The sequence below is a fragment of the Pelodiscus sinensis genome, chromosome 2 (assembly GCF_049634645.1).
Source record: "Pelodiscus sinensis isolate JC-2024 chromosome 2, ASM4963464v1, whole genome shotgun sequence".
Lineage (NCBI taxonomy): Eukaryota > Metazoa > Chordata > Testudines > Trionychidae > Pelodiscus > Pelodiscus sinensis.
In genome coordinates, this window is record NC_134712.1 from 33,761,391 (window position 1) to 33,777,951 (window position 16,561).

The following is a 16,561-nucleotide window of genomic DNA, read 5'->3' on the forward strand; positions in this document are numbered from 1 at the left end:
TGAACAATCTTTTTTCAAAGAAAAGGATACAAAAATATATCATTGTATTGGTAGTTTGTACACATCAGAAAACTCAAGTCCAAAATTAGATAAAAAATAAGAATATCTTACCTTCCTTCACCCATTCTTCTCATACTCTCAGATAAGCTAATCATATCATACATGTTGTCTGTCTTGCTGCTCTTCTCCAGCTGTTCCATAGCCAGTTTAGAAATAGATATTTGTAGCACATGTTCACCACCAATATTCTCCTCCTCCACTTTTTGGGTCGATGTTCTAGCTTCCTCCATTTCTCTCTCAGATGTTTCTCGTGATGTTTTTATTTCTGTGACATTCTCTTGACTTAAGTAATTGTAATTAGTAATAGCCACTGCAGAAGTTCCATGATTTGTTGTAGCACCTGTACTAGTCCCCATAGACTTAGAAATAACTTTCAGTTTGTGTGAACTGGATTTGTAGTGCTTCTTTTTATGTTTAGCTTTAGAATTGTGCTTCAAGAAAAATTCACATGATTCTTGCAATACTCTTCGGCTCTCACTGATTGGACTGAAAGAATAAACAAAAGCATATGACTAGTTCATCAAAAATCACTTAGGCCATGTCTACACTACAGACAAGATCGAAGCAGCTGATCTTCCAGGGTTCGAATTAGAGAGTCTAGTGAAGATATGCTAATTTGAACTGAGAGGGCACTCCCGTTGATGCCGGTAGTCCTGCTTTTATGACGAATAAGGGAAGTCGAAGGGATAGTATGCTCCCTTCGACTTCCCGCGATGTGGACAGCACCAAAATTCGAGTTAAGATACTTCGACTTAAGCTATGCAATTAAAATAGCTGATGTTGCAAATCTTAATTTAAACTTATCCCCGGGGTAAAAGACAGCAGAAGATTGCTTCTTATTTCAAAATATTACGGAAGTAACAAAGGGGTGATCTAATGTAACAAACATGGCTCTAATGCTAATCAACACTGACGAAATGATAACCTCTGATGACTGGGCGGAAATGTGGAAGAAGTGGCTACTAAGTAATTTATGTGTATGAGGCAATTAAATTTTATAACAGAAGAGCCAAATCAAACATGCCTCACTCTTGCAAATAGTTCCAACAACTTGAATGTGACTAACCTTGTAACAAAGAAGAGCAGGATCAGCTTATAGGTAGCTATGTCATCAAGTTACGTTTTCTTAAACCAAACTTTATTAAAGTGAAAAAAAGGTAAGTAGTATAAAATGGAAAACATTTTTTAAATCGCTTAGCTGAAAGTAATTTACAGTTGAAATGTAAGAAGGACTTACACAGGAAATGGAAAAGTAGGGAGGTGGAAAGGAAGCTATAAGCTCACCATCCAGGAATGCAGATTTTAAATAAAAGGAGCTAAAGGAAACTCAAAGTAATGTTGGCTAGGCAAGTTCAAGGAAATAAAAGTTCTAAAAATACATCCACAGTTTAGGAAGAATATAGGAAACCTGAAGAAAAATGAATTAGAGGAAAGAGAAAAGGATACCATAATTACAAGGGACGGGACCTAAATTTATAGTCTCCTTGTATCAAAAAGGATATAGTCTATGTATCTCCCACATAAGAGAACTCTAGGTAAATTTAAATAGAGGAATGGAATTACTCTTGTGCAGAAGAAACAGTGATCTGAAACAACAGAAGAAAAAGAAAGGCAGGACATTACAAATAGTAAGAGAATTAGGGCAGCAGAGTAAGCTACCAAGAACAGTGGCAGAGGGACTATCACTGCATGATACAGTAAAAGTATCAGTGCAAATGATGTAAGCAGCAGACCTGCAAAATGAAAGCAGTCTGACTGGATAGGCCAAACAGTCTTTCCTGATTTGACTGAAAGTCAGAGCCATATTAGTCAGTGTTAAAAAGCAACAACATTTCTTTTGCTCAATTAAAAGAACCATGTCAGCAGGGAAGTACATTTTAGGGCCCAATCAGGTAGTCATAATACATGAACTGACTCCATTTTACCTATCTCCAACTGCAAAAACTTGCCTATATTACCTCACATATATTTAACGGAACATATGTACAAATACAATACTTTTTTTAAACTTATCAGTACCACATACAAAGAGTTGCTCTTACTCTCTCTTGCGACTTCTGTTGAAAAAACTGGCCCATTCAGAACAGGTCTTTTTACTTCCCACCCAGAAGACTGGAGAGATGCCAACAATTAGTGTCATCAGGTACTTCACCAGAAATAAAAATATTTCTGGTCTAGCTAATGTCTTTGCCTAGAAGATAACAAAATGTAATAAAGACACACACACACTTTTGACAAAGTGCAGAAAATGAACAGAAACCATGTACAAGAGCATACTGAGGTCTTTCTATTTTATAGCAGCTTTGCTGCACTCAAAAGTACACTATGGCATGAACTAAAACATTCACAATCAAGTCAGATCTTGTTAATCTTTGCTTGCGGAGATGTAGCTGATGGCTGGTGATGCAGAAGGGGAGCATTTTTTTAAAAACTGGAAAAAAAGATTAATTAAAGGGGAGAACAGTATCATTAAGCAGTTTCTCCACCACTCGTATATTTGGGAGCTTCCTCTGGATACAGAGGAAATAATGGAGAGTTGAGAGGAGAGTAGGATTAATTGAATGAATTGGGTTCTTGAGAGAGCTTCAGGACAGTATACAACTGTTTTTTGCTGTTTACTGCAAAATTAACCCACTTGTGTGTAAAAGGGGATGACAGTTGCTGAGATTTAATTCATTAAATGGTTATTTAAGTTCCTCTCCCATCCTCCAAATGTAATGTTATTTTGATTAATCCATTTGTCTCTGTATCCTGGACTTCAAAGTGCTAGTCATTCTAGCTAGGAACCCGTAATTGTTGAGATAAAGTTTTTGTTTTGTTTTTAAATAATCAGTGTAAAAAGTGAAGCCACTTGTAGTTAATAGGTTTTGTCACTGGAAAACAAAGTACAACACAAGGAACAGATCCAATTGTAATATTTCTTGGGATAATATTTGTTTGATTGCATATGTTTGTTCTGTTTCTAAATAATCCTTGAGAATGATGTGATTAATTTCTTACTTGTGCTGCTATATTTAAGCACAGCAAGGCAAATTTGCTGATCTTCCTTATTTTGGAGGGTTTAAATTGAAAAGATTTAAGTTGAAATCTCCTGTATCCACTGAAGACAGAGGATGTTTTGCCATTGATTTTAAATGGGAGCAAAAATAAGTATTAAGGGCCCAGTCCTATGAAAGGCTATCCTCTTAATTCTCATTGACTTCAATAAGAGTAGAGGGTCTTCAGAAACTTGCAGGATGAAGCCCTAATGTTCTAAGAAAGTTGTGTTTCTTTGTTTTTATGGTAGTTCGTTGCAGTACAAACTTTTACGGTGGGATGCAAGGCAAATTAAGTTCATAATCTGACAAGAAAAATTAACAATTCTTTACTGTTATTTCCTTTTTAAACACCAGCTCAAATATAGGGAGGCATAGACCAAAAATTATTTGAGATGACAGAGAAGTGAATGTATTAGAAACAAAATGTAATCCATAGAGAGTACTATTTATGTGAAGTTAGTATGCATATTAAAGCCTTTTAAAGACTTTAATCTCAAATCACATTTTGAACTTGAACATCTCAGCAAGTAATATACATATTTTTAAAATTTCTAATACTTTAATTCACATTACCAAAATTCAGCTTGCAAACATGCAAAGTTGTGAGAAATAAAGAGTGAAAAAACTCAGTATTTTGTACTTGTACAATTTAAGAAAAGACAAAAATTATTTTAATCAAATCTGGCTTTGACTAAGGTGTTCTAATTTGAATGGCTAATTTAATCCATAATTAGGTATCGATTTCAAGGCAGCTTTATTGTCAGAAATACAGAATAACTTGAGGCACGCATTTGAAAATTTGGAAGAGCAGTTTTCATGAATAGCTTTTATCAGGGCTCGACAAATAATACAATCTACTCGCCTACGGCGAGTAGATTGCAACCCCAAAGAGCCGGGTTCAGGCGATCTGCGCATGCACAGATTGCCAGACAGCGCGGCTGGTGAGCAGGGCTCACTGAGGTTCAGCGAGCCCTGGCTATTATGTACAGTAAAACTCCAATTGTCCGGCATCCAGTGGTCCAGCACTCCTGATAGTCCGGCAACAACTTGGAACCTGGAAGTGCTCTAGCCAGCCAGACAATTGGAGCTGCTCTGCCCCCAGCTTCCCCAAGTCCGCTGCTGGTCAGTTTCAGCAGTGGTGGACTTGGGGAAGCCCTGGGTCAGAGCACTCCAGGTGAGGGGCAGCGCTATGGGACCAACCCGGCAGCACCCAGCTGCTCTGGCCATCAGCCACTGCTGAAACTGACCAGCGGCTGACTTGGGGAATCCGGGGGCAGAGCAGCTGGAGTGCTGCCGGGTTGGTCCTGCAACACTGCCCTCTCCCATGCTGCGCAGTTCCCCGCCGCCCCTCCAGACCCTTCATAGCCCCCCTTCCAGTACTCCGGCATATCTGATAATCCGGCACCCCCTGGGTCCTAAAGGTGCTGGATTATCGGAAGTTTACTGTAAAAAGTTTCCTTCATTAACAGTTTCTTTATGATTAAGTCCAAATAACTTAATTAAAAATTCTAACTCATGACTCTAACATGATTTTAAGTATCAGGTGCTACCAACCTTATTAGCAGGAGATTTCAATAGAAATACTGGTTCAGCCTATTTATTTAAATGTTTTATGGGTCTGTAAATATTATATTGTGTTGTGCTTCGTTGGTTTGCTTAGCTTAGCTTACGGTTTACCCACTAAATGCTACACAGTGAATCTCAGTAAGTCTTTTTAATGTGAACATTACATTATGAAGTATACAAAACATTACTCCTTACCTCATAAGGGCAGGGAATATGGTACTGAGCACAATGGTCAAAAACCCATGTGGTCTCCCAGATTCTCCTATACATCTGCTCATAAACATAACATCCAAGAAGTGCCACCAGTGGTACCAGGTATAAGCCACTGAAGACTCCAATTCGAATCATAAACTTCTTTAGCTTCTCTTGGTTTCTACCATCATGCTGTATGACTTGCCGAACATGATTTAAAGAAATAATTCCAGCTAAAAGGAGAGAGAGACCAACAAAAACACAAAAGCACAAAGGCAGAAGGACAAAGTATCGAGATGCATCCAGGTCATAGAGACCAACAAAGCAAACTCCACTGATATTGTCCCCTTCAACTTTGTTCATGGCAAGAAGCATAATGGTGAGAAAACCAGGTATGCCCCATGCAACTGCATGGAACCACATTGCCTTTTGTTCAATAGCTTCACAGCTCCATTTTCTTCCAGCTGCTAAGAACCAAGTGATCGTCAGAATCACCCACCATATAGTTCCTGCCATAGTAAAAAAATACAAAACCATAAAAAGGACAGTGCAGGCTTTGTTTTGAGAGCCAAGAACAACTGTTTCACCAATTTCTAACTTTTTATCTGCCTTGTTACAAGCACTTCTATTTCCCAGCAAAAATCCAATGAAGTACATCAGAGATACTATACTGTAACAGACTGAATAATATATTATTGGCCTCTCTGGGTACCTGAACCTTTTAACATCAATCAGAAAAGTCAGGAATGTGAACAGAGTAGCACAAAGGCAAAAAATTGAAACTATTCCAATGAAGCTTTTGGCAACATCCAGTTCATAATTTTTGAAATACATATTGGGACATGGGGGTGCACAGTGATCAATTCCCAAAAATTTGTAGCTTTGTCCATTAGAGGTTTGCAGATGCCGTGGACACCAAAATCCATAATCCCTTCGAGCCTGCCTTGGGGTCTTGTGTGTTCCATGGACCTTTGTGGTTACGGCAGCAGTGACAGGAGCAGTTTCATCACAATCCTCCAGTCTACACAGATTAAGAAAAGTGAGTGTACATTAATACTCTTTCACTGTCACCCTTATTTTACTGCTATTCTTCCTAAGTGTGAAAAAGCCATTTCAGAGGGTATGTCTACACTACCCTCCTAATTCGAACTAGGAGGGTAATGTAGGCATACCGCACTTGCAAATGAAGCCCGGGATTTGAATTTCCCGGGCTTCATTTGCATAAACTGGGTGCCGCCATTTTTAAATCCCTGCTCGTTCGAACCCCGTGCCGCGCGGCTACACGCGGCACGGAGTAGCTAGTTCGGATTAGGCTTCCTAATCCGAACTAGCTGTACTCCTCGTGAAATGAGGAGTAACGGTAGTTCGGATTAGGAAGCCTAATCCGAACTAGCTACTCCGTGCCGCGTGTAGCCGCGCGGCACGGGGTTCGAACGAGCAGGGATTTAAAAATGGCGGCACCCAGTTTATGCAAATGAAGCCCGGGAAATTCAAATCCCGGGCTTCATTTGCAAGTGCGGTATGCCTACATTACCCTCCTAGTTCGAATTAGGAGGGTAGTGTAGACATACCCTAAGTGATATATTTTTATACATGTTCCAAAACTTAGTTTATGAAAACAAAGTCAGGTTTCATTTACAAAAACTTTTACTGTAGCTAAATAAAATCTTTAATCTTTAAGTTTAGAAGAACATCTGAACACAAATTATTTAATTTGTAGATGTTTATATCTCGTTGACAAATTAATGTTTGAGAAATAATGCAAGCTTCAAACCACATAAAGATGACAAAGTGTTGAACATCTAGAATATACAGTTAGAAATATCACTGCTTTCATTGTCAGCAATTAAAAATTGGCCAATAGTGGTTTGATTGTGTTTCAAATCACCTACTCTCAAAAGGCTCTCTTCCCAGGGTATCCAATGTCTCCACACTTCTTCCTGCTCCTGTTGTTCTCAGTCTGTAAGGCCCCTTACTGTGCTAATTAATTTGAAATCAAGACATCAAGATGATGAGATGAAAGAAGGGCTAAATCATTCAGGCCAGTGGGAATTTAGAGCATTTTGTGGAAGTCCCAGAGTAAGAGCCATGTAAAATCCATTCAAAAAGGAAGAGGCTCATTACTATAAATGGATCATAGAATCATAGAATCATAGAATAATAGGACTGGAAGGGACCTCGAGAGGTCATCGAGTCCAGCCCCCCGCCCTCAAGGCAGGATCAAGCTCCGTCTACACCATCCCTGACAGATGTCTATCTAACCTGTTCTTAAATATCTCCAGAGAGGGAGATTCCACCACCTCCCTTGGCAATTTATTCCAATATTTGACCACCCTGACAGTTAGGAATTTTTTCCTAATGTCCAATCTAAACCTCCCCTGCTGCACTTTAAGCCCATTACTCCTTGTCCTGTCCTCAGAAACCAAGAGGAACAAATTTTCGCCTTCCTCCTTGTGACACCCTTTTAGATATTTGAAAACCGCTATCATGTCCCCCCTTAATCTTCTTTTTTCCAAACTAAACAAGCCCAGTTCATGAAGCCTGGCTTCATAGGTCATGTTCTCTAAACCTTTAATCATTCTTGTCGCTCTTCTCTGTACCCTTTCCAATTTCTCCACATCTTTCTTGAAATGTGGCGCCCAGAACTGGACACAGTACTCCAGCTGAGGCCTAACTAGTGCAGAATAGAGCGGCAGAATGACTTCACGAGTTTTGCTTACAACACACCTGTTGATACAACCTAGAATCATATTTGCTTTTTTTGCAACAGCATCACACTGTTGACTCATATTCAACTTGTGGTCCACTATGACCCCTAGATCCCTTTCCGCCATGCTCCTTCCTAGACAGTCGCTTCCCATCTTGTATGTATGGAACTGATTGTTCCTTCCTAAGTGGAGCACTCTGCATTTCTCCTTATTAAACCTCATCCTGTTTACCTCTGACCATTTCTCTAACTTGCTAAGGTCATTTTGAATTATGTCCCTATCCTCCAAAGAAGTTGCAACCCCACCCAGTTTGGTATCATCTGCAAACTTAATAAGAGTACTCTCTATCCCAATATCTACATCATTGATGAAGATATTGAATAGTACGGGTCCCAAAACAGACCCTTGAGGAACTCCACTTGTTATCCCTTTCCAGCAGGATTTAGAACCGTTAACAACAACTCTCTGACTACGGTTATCCAGCCAATTATGCACCCACCTTATCGTGGCCCTATCTAAGTTATATTTGCCTAGTTTATCAATAAGAATATCATGCGAGACCGTATCAAATGCCTTACTAAAGTCTAGGTATATGACATCCACCGCTTCTCCCTTATCCACAAGGCTCGTTATCTTTTCAAAGAAAGCTATCAGATTAGTTTGGCATGACTTGTTCTTCACAAACCCATGCTGGCTATTCCCTATCACTTTATTACTTTCCAAGTGTTTGCATACGATTTCCTTAATTACCTGCTCCATTATCTTCCCTGGGACAGACGTTAAACTGACCGGTCTATAATTTCCTGGGTTGTTCTTATTCCCCTTTTTATAGATGGGCACAATATTTGCCCTTTTCCAGTCTTCTGGAATCTCCCCTGTCTGCCATGATTTTTCAAAGATCATAGCTAAAGGCTCAGATACCTCCTCTATCAGCTCCTTGAGTATCCTGGGATGCATTTCATCAGGACCTGGTGACTTGCTGACATCTAACTTTCCTAAGTGATTTTTAACTTGTTCTTTGTGTATCCTATCTTCTAAACTTACCCTCTCTCTGCTTGTATTCACTACGTTAGGCACACCTCCAGACTTCTCGGTGAAGACCGAAACAAAGAAGTCATTGAGCATCTCCGCCATTTCCAAGTTCCCTGTTACTGCTTCTCCCTCCTCGCTAAGCAGTGGGCCTACCCTGTCCTTGGTCTTCCTCTTGCTTTTAATGTATTTATAAAAGGTCTTCTTGTTTCCCTTTATGCCTGTAGCTAGTTTGATCTCATTTTGTGCCTTTGCCTTTCTAATCTTGCCCCTGCATTCCCGTGTTGCTTGCCTATATTCATCCTTTGTTAGTTGTCCTAGTTTCCATTTTTTATATGACTCCTTTTTTATTTTGAGATCATGCAAGATCTCCTTGTTAAGCCAAGCTGGTCTTTTGCCATATTTTCTATCTTTCCTACACAGCGGAATTGTTTGCTTTTGGGCCCTTAACAACGTCCCTTTGAAATACTTCCAACTCTCCTCAGTTGTTTTTCCCTTCAGTCTTGCTTCCCATGGGACCTTACCTACAAGTTCTCTGAGCTTATCAAAATCTGCCTTCCTGAAATCCATAACCTCAATTGTGGTGGTCTCCCTTCTACCTTTCCTTAAGATCATGAACTCTATTATTTCGTGATCACTGTCCCCTATACTGTCTTCCACTTTCAAGTTCTCAACTAGTTCCTCCCTATTTGTTAAAACCAAATCCAGAACAGCTTCTCCTCTGGTAGCTTTTTCAACCTTCTGAAACAGAAAGTTGTCTCCAATGCAGTCCAGAAACTTATTGGATAGCCTGTGCCTCCAATAAGCCTGGATGGATGATCTTTTAATATTCGATCTGCCATCACTAATGGATCTGCTTGGTTTCATATCAGTTGATAGCACTTTGCCACAGGGGAAAACGTTCAACAGATGCAGTCAGATGGTGAGGACTATCTGTCATAAAACTTTAGAGGGGTAGCCAAATTACTCTGTAACAGGAAAAACTTAAAAAATAACAAATAGTCTAGTAGTACTGTGACGGGGCAGTGCCCGCGCCCACACCCTGCACGTCCCTGGCGTGCTGGGGAGCAGCAGCAGTCCCGTGCCGGTTTCGGCCCTGTGCGGCTTGCTCCGCCGCGGGCGGGGGCAGAGCCCGGGGTGCGGGCTGGCTGGGTATCCCCGGCCCCAGCAGGACAGGGAGACCTTGGAGCCGGCGAACCGTTGCGGCCCGGGACGGCGCAGGCGCCCCTCGGCGGGGGCGGCACCAGCAAAGGAGGGGGGGGCATTCCCGCCCCTGATGCACGAGTCGTAGCGGCGGTGGGACGCTTAAATGAGGCACCACCGCCAACAAGAGGGGGAGGAGACCACTGCCGGGAGGCAGGACAGAGGCATCCTGGGCCGTTCCTACGGAGACCCATGGACAGGGCTGTCCCGGCGACTTGGCAGGGGAGGTAGGAAGCGACCCAGGGCAGGGTGTTGGAACCTGGGGGTTGGTGTGTTGCTGGGTGGAAGTTCCCTCCCCCCACCAACTGGAACTGGGGCGCAGAGCCCCAGTCCTTAGGGCCCTGGGTTGGGGCTCAGAGTGAAGGCAGACCCGAGCCCCCCGACCTCTCCTCGCCGGCCAGAACGCCCCCAGGAGTGGGCAAGCTTAGACAGACCAACCCTGCCAGACGTGGGGTAGGATGGTGATAGGGAGCACGCTAGACGGGGATTTTGGGGCTTAGAGCGGAGCGGGGTGGGGCCTGCGCACCCCTGGGGGGGGCATTGGCGCCGCGCCCCTCAACAAGTACCTTAAAGACTAACAAACAAGATGGTATCATGAGCTTCTGTGGGCAAAACCCACTTCTTCAGATGACCAGAGTATAAGTCCAGATCCATGAATAAATAGGGGAGGGAGAGAAGAAGGAAAAAGGTGAGGGGAGGAAAGAAAAAAAAAAAAGGAGACAGTGAGTAGATAGTTCAAATAGTTACAAGAGGCTGTTAAGAACCTTTAGCACCTCCATTGGTAGGTTGGTTGGTTAGTTCAAATAGTCATTAAATAACTTATCTACTCACTGTCTCTACTAGAGTAAGTTTTTCCTGTCATAAAACTGAGAAGAACTTTGATCTTCATAATACATTACTCAAAATAATCTAACTGAAAAGATAGGAAAAATAAAAAGAGCAGCTAGTATAAAAGTCGAACACAATTGTAATTATTTACTTTTTTTTTTTTTTTAAAGTTAAGCTTGTTAGAATTTGGCCAAAATAACTGTATCTGTTTTATAATGACTATTTCAGCATTAGCAGGTCATGAACTTAATATCCTATGGCTAGACTGTGCAATCTTTACTTGAGTTGGAGCACATTGCTCACAATGGCACTACTCATGTATACAACTACTCACCAATTAGTGTAAAAATTCCACAAGAGAGAAATCCTATTAAGAAGCATGTGGAGTTCCATGATAATGATTTTCAAGTTATTTCCATAACAAATGTGCTCAGTTTAAAATAAGAAAGACTTCTCCCCCCCCCCTCCCCAAATACTAAATGGACAAACTCAACTTGGGCCCTTTGCTTCTCATGCATTATCACTATTAACAAAGCTTCTTCTGGACAAGTTAGGCTGGCCTGAGAATTCTAGAGACTGACATTTTTTTTCATCGTACAGCAGGAACATCATGCACTACAGTACAAGCTTATCTTACCAACTTACAAAATTCCTTTATCCTTGTTCTAATAGGAAAACCTCTAAGGAGTCAGGAGTGTCTATAGAATCATAGAGCTGGAAGAGACCTCAGGATGTCATCAAGTCCAGTCCCCTGCCCAAGGCAGGACCAATCCCAACTAAATCAACCCAGCCAGGGCTTTGTCAAGCCAAGATTTAAACACCTATAGGGATGGAGACTCCACTATTTCCCTAGGTAACCCATTCCAGGGCTTCACCACCCTCCTAGTGAAATAGGTTTTCCTAATATCCAACCTGGACCTCCCCCACTAACTTGAGACCATTGCTCCTTGTTCTGCCATCCATCACTCACTACTGAGAACAGCGTTTCTCCATCCTCTTTGGAACCTCCCTACAGGAAGTTGAAGGCTGCTATCATATCCCCTCTCACTTCTACAGAATAAACAAACCCAAATCCCTCAGTCTCTCCTCATAGGTCATGTGCTCCAGCCCAGTAATCATTTTGGTCGCCCTCCACTGGACCCTCTCCAATGCATCCACATCCTTTCTATAGTGGGGGGCCCAGAACTGGACACAATATTCCAGATGTGGTCTCACCAGAGCCAAATAAAGGGGAATAATCACTTATCTGGATCTGCTGGCAATGCTCCTCCTAATATAGCATTAGCCTTCTTGGCTACAAGGGCACACTATTGACTCTCATCCACCTTCTCAGCCACTGTAATCCCCAGGTCCTTTTCTGCAGAACTGCTACTTAGCCAGTCAGTCCGCAGCCTGTAACAATACTTGGGATTCTTCCGTCCCAAATGCAGGACTCTACACTTGTCCTTGTGGAACCTCATCAGGTTTCTTTTGGCCCAATCCTCTAATCTGTCCAGATCACTCTGGACCCTATCCCTGCCCTCCAGCGTATCTATCTCTCCCCTTAGCTTAGTGTCATCTGCAAACTTGCTGAGGGTGCAATCCATTCCCTGATCCAGGTCATTAATAAAGATGTTGAACAAAACTGGTTCAAGAACTGATCCTTGGGGCACTCTGCTAGAAATCGACCACAAACCTGACATCGAGCCGTTGATCACTACCCCTTGGGCCTGACAGTCTAGCCAGCTTTCTATGCAATTTACAGTCCATTTATCCAATCCATACTCCTTTAACTTGCTGGCAAGAATATTGTGGGAGACTGTATCAAAAGCTTTGCTAAAGTCAAGGTATAGCACATCCACTGACATTCCCATATCCACAGAGCCAGTTACCTTATCATAGAAGCTAATCAGATTGTCAGGCACGACTTGTCCTTCATGAATCCATGTTGGCTATTTCTGATCACGTTCCCCTCTTCCAAATGTTTCAAAATGGATTCCTTGAGGATCCCCTCCATATTTTTTCCAGAGACTGAGGTAAGACTGACTGGTCTGTAGTTCCCTGGATTGTCCTTCTTCCCTTTTTAAAAGATGGGCACTACGTTTGCTTTTTTCCAGTCATCCGGGATCTCTCCCGATCTCCATGAGTTTTCAAAGATAACGGCCAAAGGCTCTGCAATTACATTGGCCAACTCCCTCAGTACCCTCGGATGCATTAAATCCAGGCCCATGGACTTGTGTATGTTTCGCTTTTCTAAATAGTTCCTAACTTGTTTTTTCCCCCACCAAGGGCTGTCCACCTCCTTCCCATTGCCTAGTTGCCTAGTGCATTTGACTGGGAGCTGACCTTGTCCGTGGAGACAGAGGCAAAGAAAGCATTGAGTGCTTCAGCTTTTCCCACATCATCATGGCACTAGGGCTGTGTCTAGACTACATGCCTCTGTCGTCAGAGGCATGTAGATTAGACACATAGGCAAAGGCAAATGAAGCCACGATTTAAATGTTCGCGGCTTCATTTACATTTACATGGCTGCCGCGCTGAGCCGACAAACAGCTGATCAGCTGTTTGTCCGCTCAGCGCGCTAGTCTGGACGCTCTCCTGCCGACATCAAAGCCCTTTGTCGGCAGCCCCGTTATTCCTTGTGGGATGAGGTTTACCGGGGCTGTCGACAAAGGGCTTTGATGTCGGCAGGGGAGCGTCCAGACTAGCGCGCTGAGCGGACAAACAGCTGATCAGCTGTTTGTCGGCTCAGCGCGGCAGCCATGTAAATGTAAATGAAGCCGCGATCATTTAAATCGCGGCTTCATTTGCCTTTGCCAAAAAAACAAATCTACATGCCTCTGCCGACAGAGGCATGTAGTTTAGACGTACCCTAGGTTACTCCCTCATCCAGTAAGGGCCCCACACTCTCTCTGATCACCCTCTTATTGCTAACATGCCTGCAGAAACCTTTCATGTTATCCTTCACATTCCTTGCTAACTGTAATTCCAATTGTGCTTTTGCCTTTCTGATAATACCCCTGCATTCTTGAGCAATATATTTATACTCCTCCTAGTTATCCGTCCAAGTTTCCACTTCTTGTAAGCTTCCTTTTTGTGTTTAAGCTCACCATGGATGTCTCCAGTAAGCCAATGTGGTCACCCACCATATTTGCTTTTCTTGCTGCGCATCGGGATGATTTCTTCCTGTGCCTTTAATAAGGCTTCTTTAAAATACTGCCAGCTCTCCTGGACTCCTTTCCCCTTCATGTAAGCATCCCAGGAAATCCTGCCCATAAGTTCTCTGAGGGAGTCAAAGTCTGCTCTTCTGAAGTCCAGGGTGTGTATTTTGCTACTCTCCTTTCTTCTTTTGGTCAGGATCCTGAAATCTATCATCTCATGATCACTGCTTCCCAGGTTATCACCCACCTCTACTTCCCCTACTAGTTCCTCCCTGTTTGGGAGCAGCAGGTCAAGCTGCGCATGGCCCTGGGTCAGTTCCTTCAGCACATGTACCAAGAAGTTATCCAAAAGCTTCCTGGATTGTCTGTGTACTGCTGTATTGGTCTCCCAACAGATGTCAGGGTGATTGAAGTCACCCATGAGAATCAGGGCCTGTGATCTGTAAGCTTCTCTCAGTTGTCCAAAGAAAGCTTCGTCTACCTCATCCACCTGATTCAGCGGTCTATAGCAGACACCAGCCACAACATCACCCCTATTGCTTCCACCTCTAAATTTAACCCATAGACTCTCAACAGTCTTTTCTCCCTCTAAGTACTGGAGCTCCGAGCAATCATACTGCTCTCTTACATACAATACAACTCCTCCTCCTTTTCTCCCCCGCCTGTTCTTCCTGAACAGTTTATACCCTTCCATGACAGTGCTCCAGTCATGCAAGTCATCCCACCAAGTCTCCGCTATTCCAATCAAATCATAGTTCTTCGACTGGGCCAGGGCTTCTAATTCTTCCTGTTTGTTTCCCAGGCTTCTCACATTGGTGTACAAACACCTTAGATAACCAGTTGATCTCCCTGCCTTGTCCATCCGAATCAGGGGTCCTCCTTCATTACTCGTTCTGCCTTGTGATTTTTCCTGATGTCCGACTTCCTCACTTACCTGAAGGCTTTGGTCACCATCCCCCAACAAACCTAGTTTAAAGCCCTCCTCACTAGGTTTGCAAGCCTGCCCACGAAGATGCTCTTTCCTCTCTTGGTTAGGTGGATACCATCTCTTCCTAAAAATCCTTGTGCCCGGAACAGAGTCACATGGTCGAAGAAACCAAAGCCCTCTCTGCGACACCACCTGCGCAACCACGCATTTACGTCCTCAATTCGACAATCCCTATCCAGACCTTTTCCTTCAACCAGAAGGATGGATGAGACCACCACTTGCACTTCAAATTCCTTGATCCTTCTTCCCAGCGCTACGTAATCTGCTGTGACCCGCGCAAGGTCATTCTTGGCCGTATCGTTAGTTCCTACATGGAGAAGCAGGGAAGGGGTAGCGATCCGAAGGCTTAATCACTTTCGGAAGACTCTTGGTCACATCCTTAATGTGAGCTCCCGGTAAGCAACACAATTCTCGAGATTGCAGGTCTGGACGGCAGATGGAGGACTCCGTTTCTCTTAGCAGGAAGTCCCCGACCACCACCACCTGTCTTCTTTTGGAGGGTGACGGGGTGGTCGTGGAACTCCCATCTCTAGGACTATGCATCCCATGCCTTTTGGTAGATGGTGTTCCCTTCTGATTTCTTCCCCGAGAGGTCCCTGCCAAAGCATACTCCACCACAGTGCCTGTAGAGAGAGCCTGAAAGCGGTTACTTACCTCTACAAGAATGGGGGATACCTGAGTTGGCCTTCTCCTTCTGGAGGTTACATGCTGCTAGTTTTCTTCCTTGTCTTGTACTGCCCTGAGTGGCTCTTCAGCCTGCTGTGCCTGCAGGATTAAACGCTGCCTTCTATCGAGGAAGTCTTCGTCCTCTCTGATAGAACGTAGGGTCGATACTTGGGCTTCCAGTCCTCTAATTTTTTCTTCCATAATGGTGACCAGCTTGCACTTAATGCAGATGCAATCCTTTTTCTTTCTTCTGGGATGAAGACAAACAAGGCACGTGCTGTGCAGGTAACAGCACCAAACCTATCACTATCCATACCTGCCTTCCGTCTGAGAGATTCCTCAGTTGTTATTAAATGCCTCCTTGAAGGGAAGGAGCGTAGTGAAAAGATGTTAAAGAACAGCGAATGTATCTCACTCCCCTTCCCAACTCCCTCTCTAAACTCATTAACAGCCCCTGTTCTAACCCTGTCGATCTTACAGTTCTCATTAGTGCCTGTCACTCTTAACACTAATTATGCTCATTCAGTCTTTGGCCTACAATGCCATTTACTGCTAACTCCAAAGGTATTTTCGTGCTAGTTAAGAATTTAATGGAGAATACTACCTCACTTCACATATGAGTAGAAGATAGTGTTAACTAGTAGTATAATTTAGAGAAGCAATGGTTCTTGGAAAAAAATTAAGTATTTGATTTTAAAATATCATTTAGAAGATATACTGAATAAGATTTTAGGATGGCTACTTCTGGAGAACAATTCTAAGAGAGGGTTAAAGCTGTGCTCAGTGGCAGACGTAAAATGCTGCAGAGCTTCAATATCCCATAGGCCTCCATACTGTGTTTCCATTTTGCCACTAAGCATGTCCCCTGCTTTTGTGTCCGTACAAACCCAGACTCTCTTCCCTGTGGATGTGCACAGGAAAGAGATGACTTACCATGGTCTGGAAGTGCCTACAGGAGTGCAGAAGGTCAGACTAAATGATAATGATTCCTTCAGGCCCTAAGAACTATGAATTTATCATGATCTCTCTGGGAGTTAGAAGAAACAAAGATAAGATTTTTGTGAAATACTGAATCTTGGCATGAAGTAATTATGGATAAAGTAATGGGAGGTTTAATTTGTTCAGCTAAATGGTTAAGATTAA

General features: G+C 43.0%; 1 protein-coding gene across 4 annotated transcripts in view; it reads right to left on the minus strand.

Moving 5' to 3' along the window:
* Positions 1-16,561, minus strand: part of FZD6 (frizzled class receptor 6) — a 40,736-nt gene that overhangs the window by 6,480 nt on the left and 17,695 nt on the right. For all 4 annotated transcript variants that reach the window (XM_075920246.1, XM_075920245.1, XM_006122396.4 and 1 more), the window contains 3 exons: positions 4,860-5,877; positions 2,103-2,251; positions 112-546 (listed from right to left, as the gene is read on the minus strand). In XM_075920246.1, coding sequence (XP_075776361.1) covers positions 112-546; positions 2,103-2,251; positions 4,860-5,877 — 1,602 coding nt within the window. The remainder of the gene's footprint in view (positions 1-111; positions 547-2,102; positions 2,252-4,859; positions 5,878-16,561) is intronic.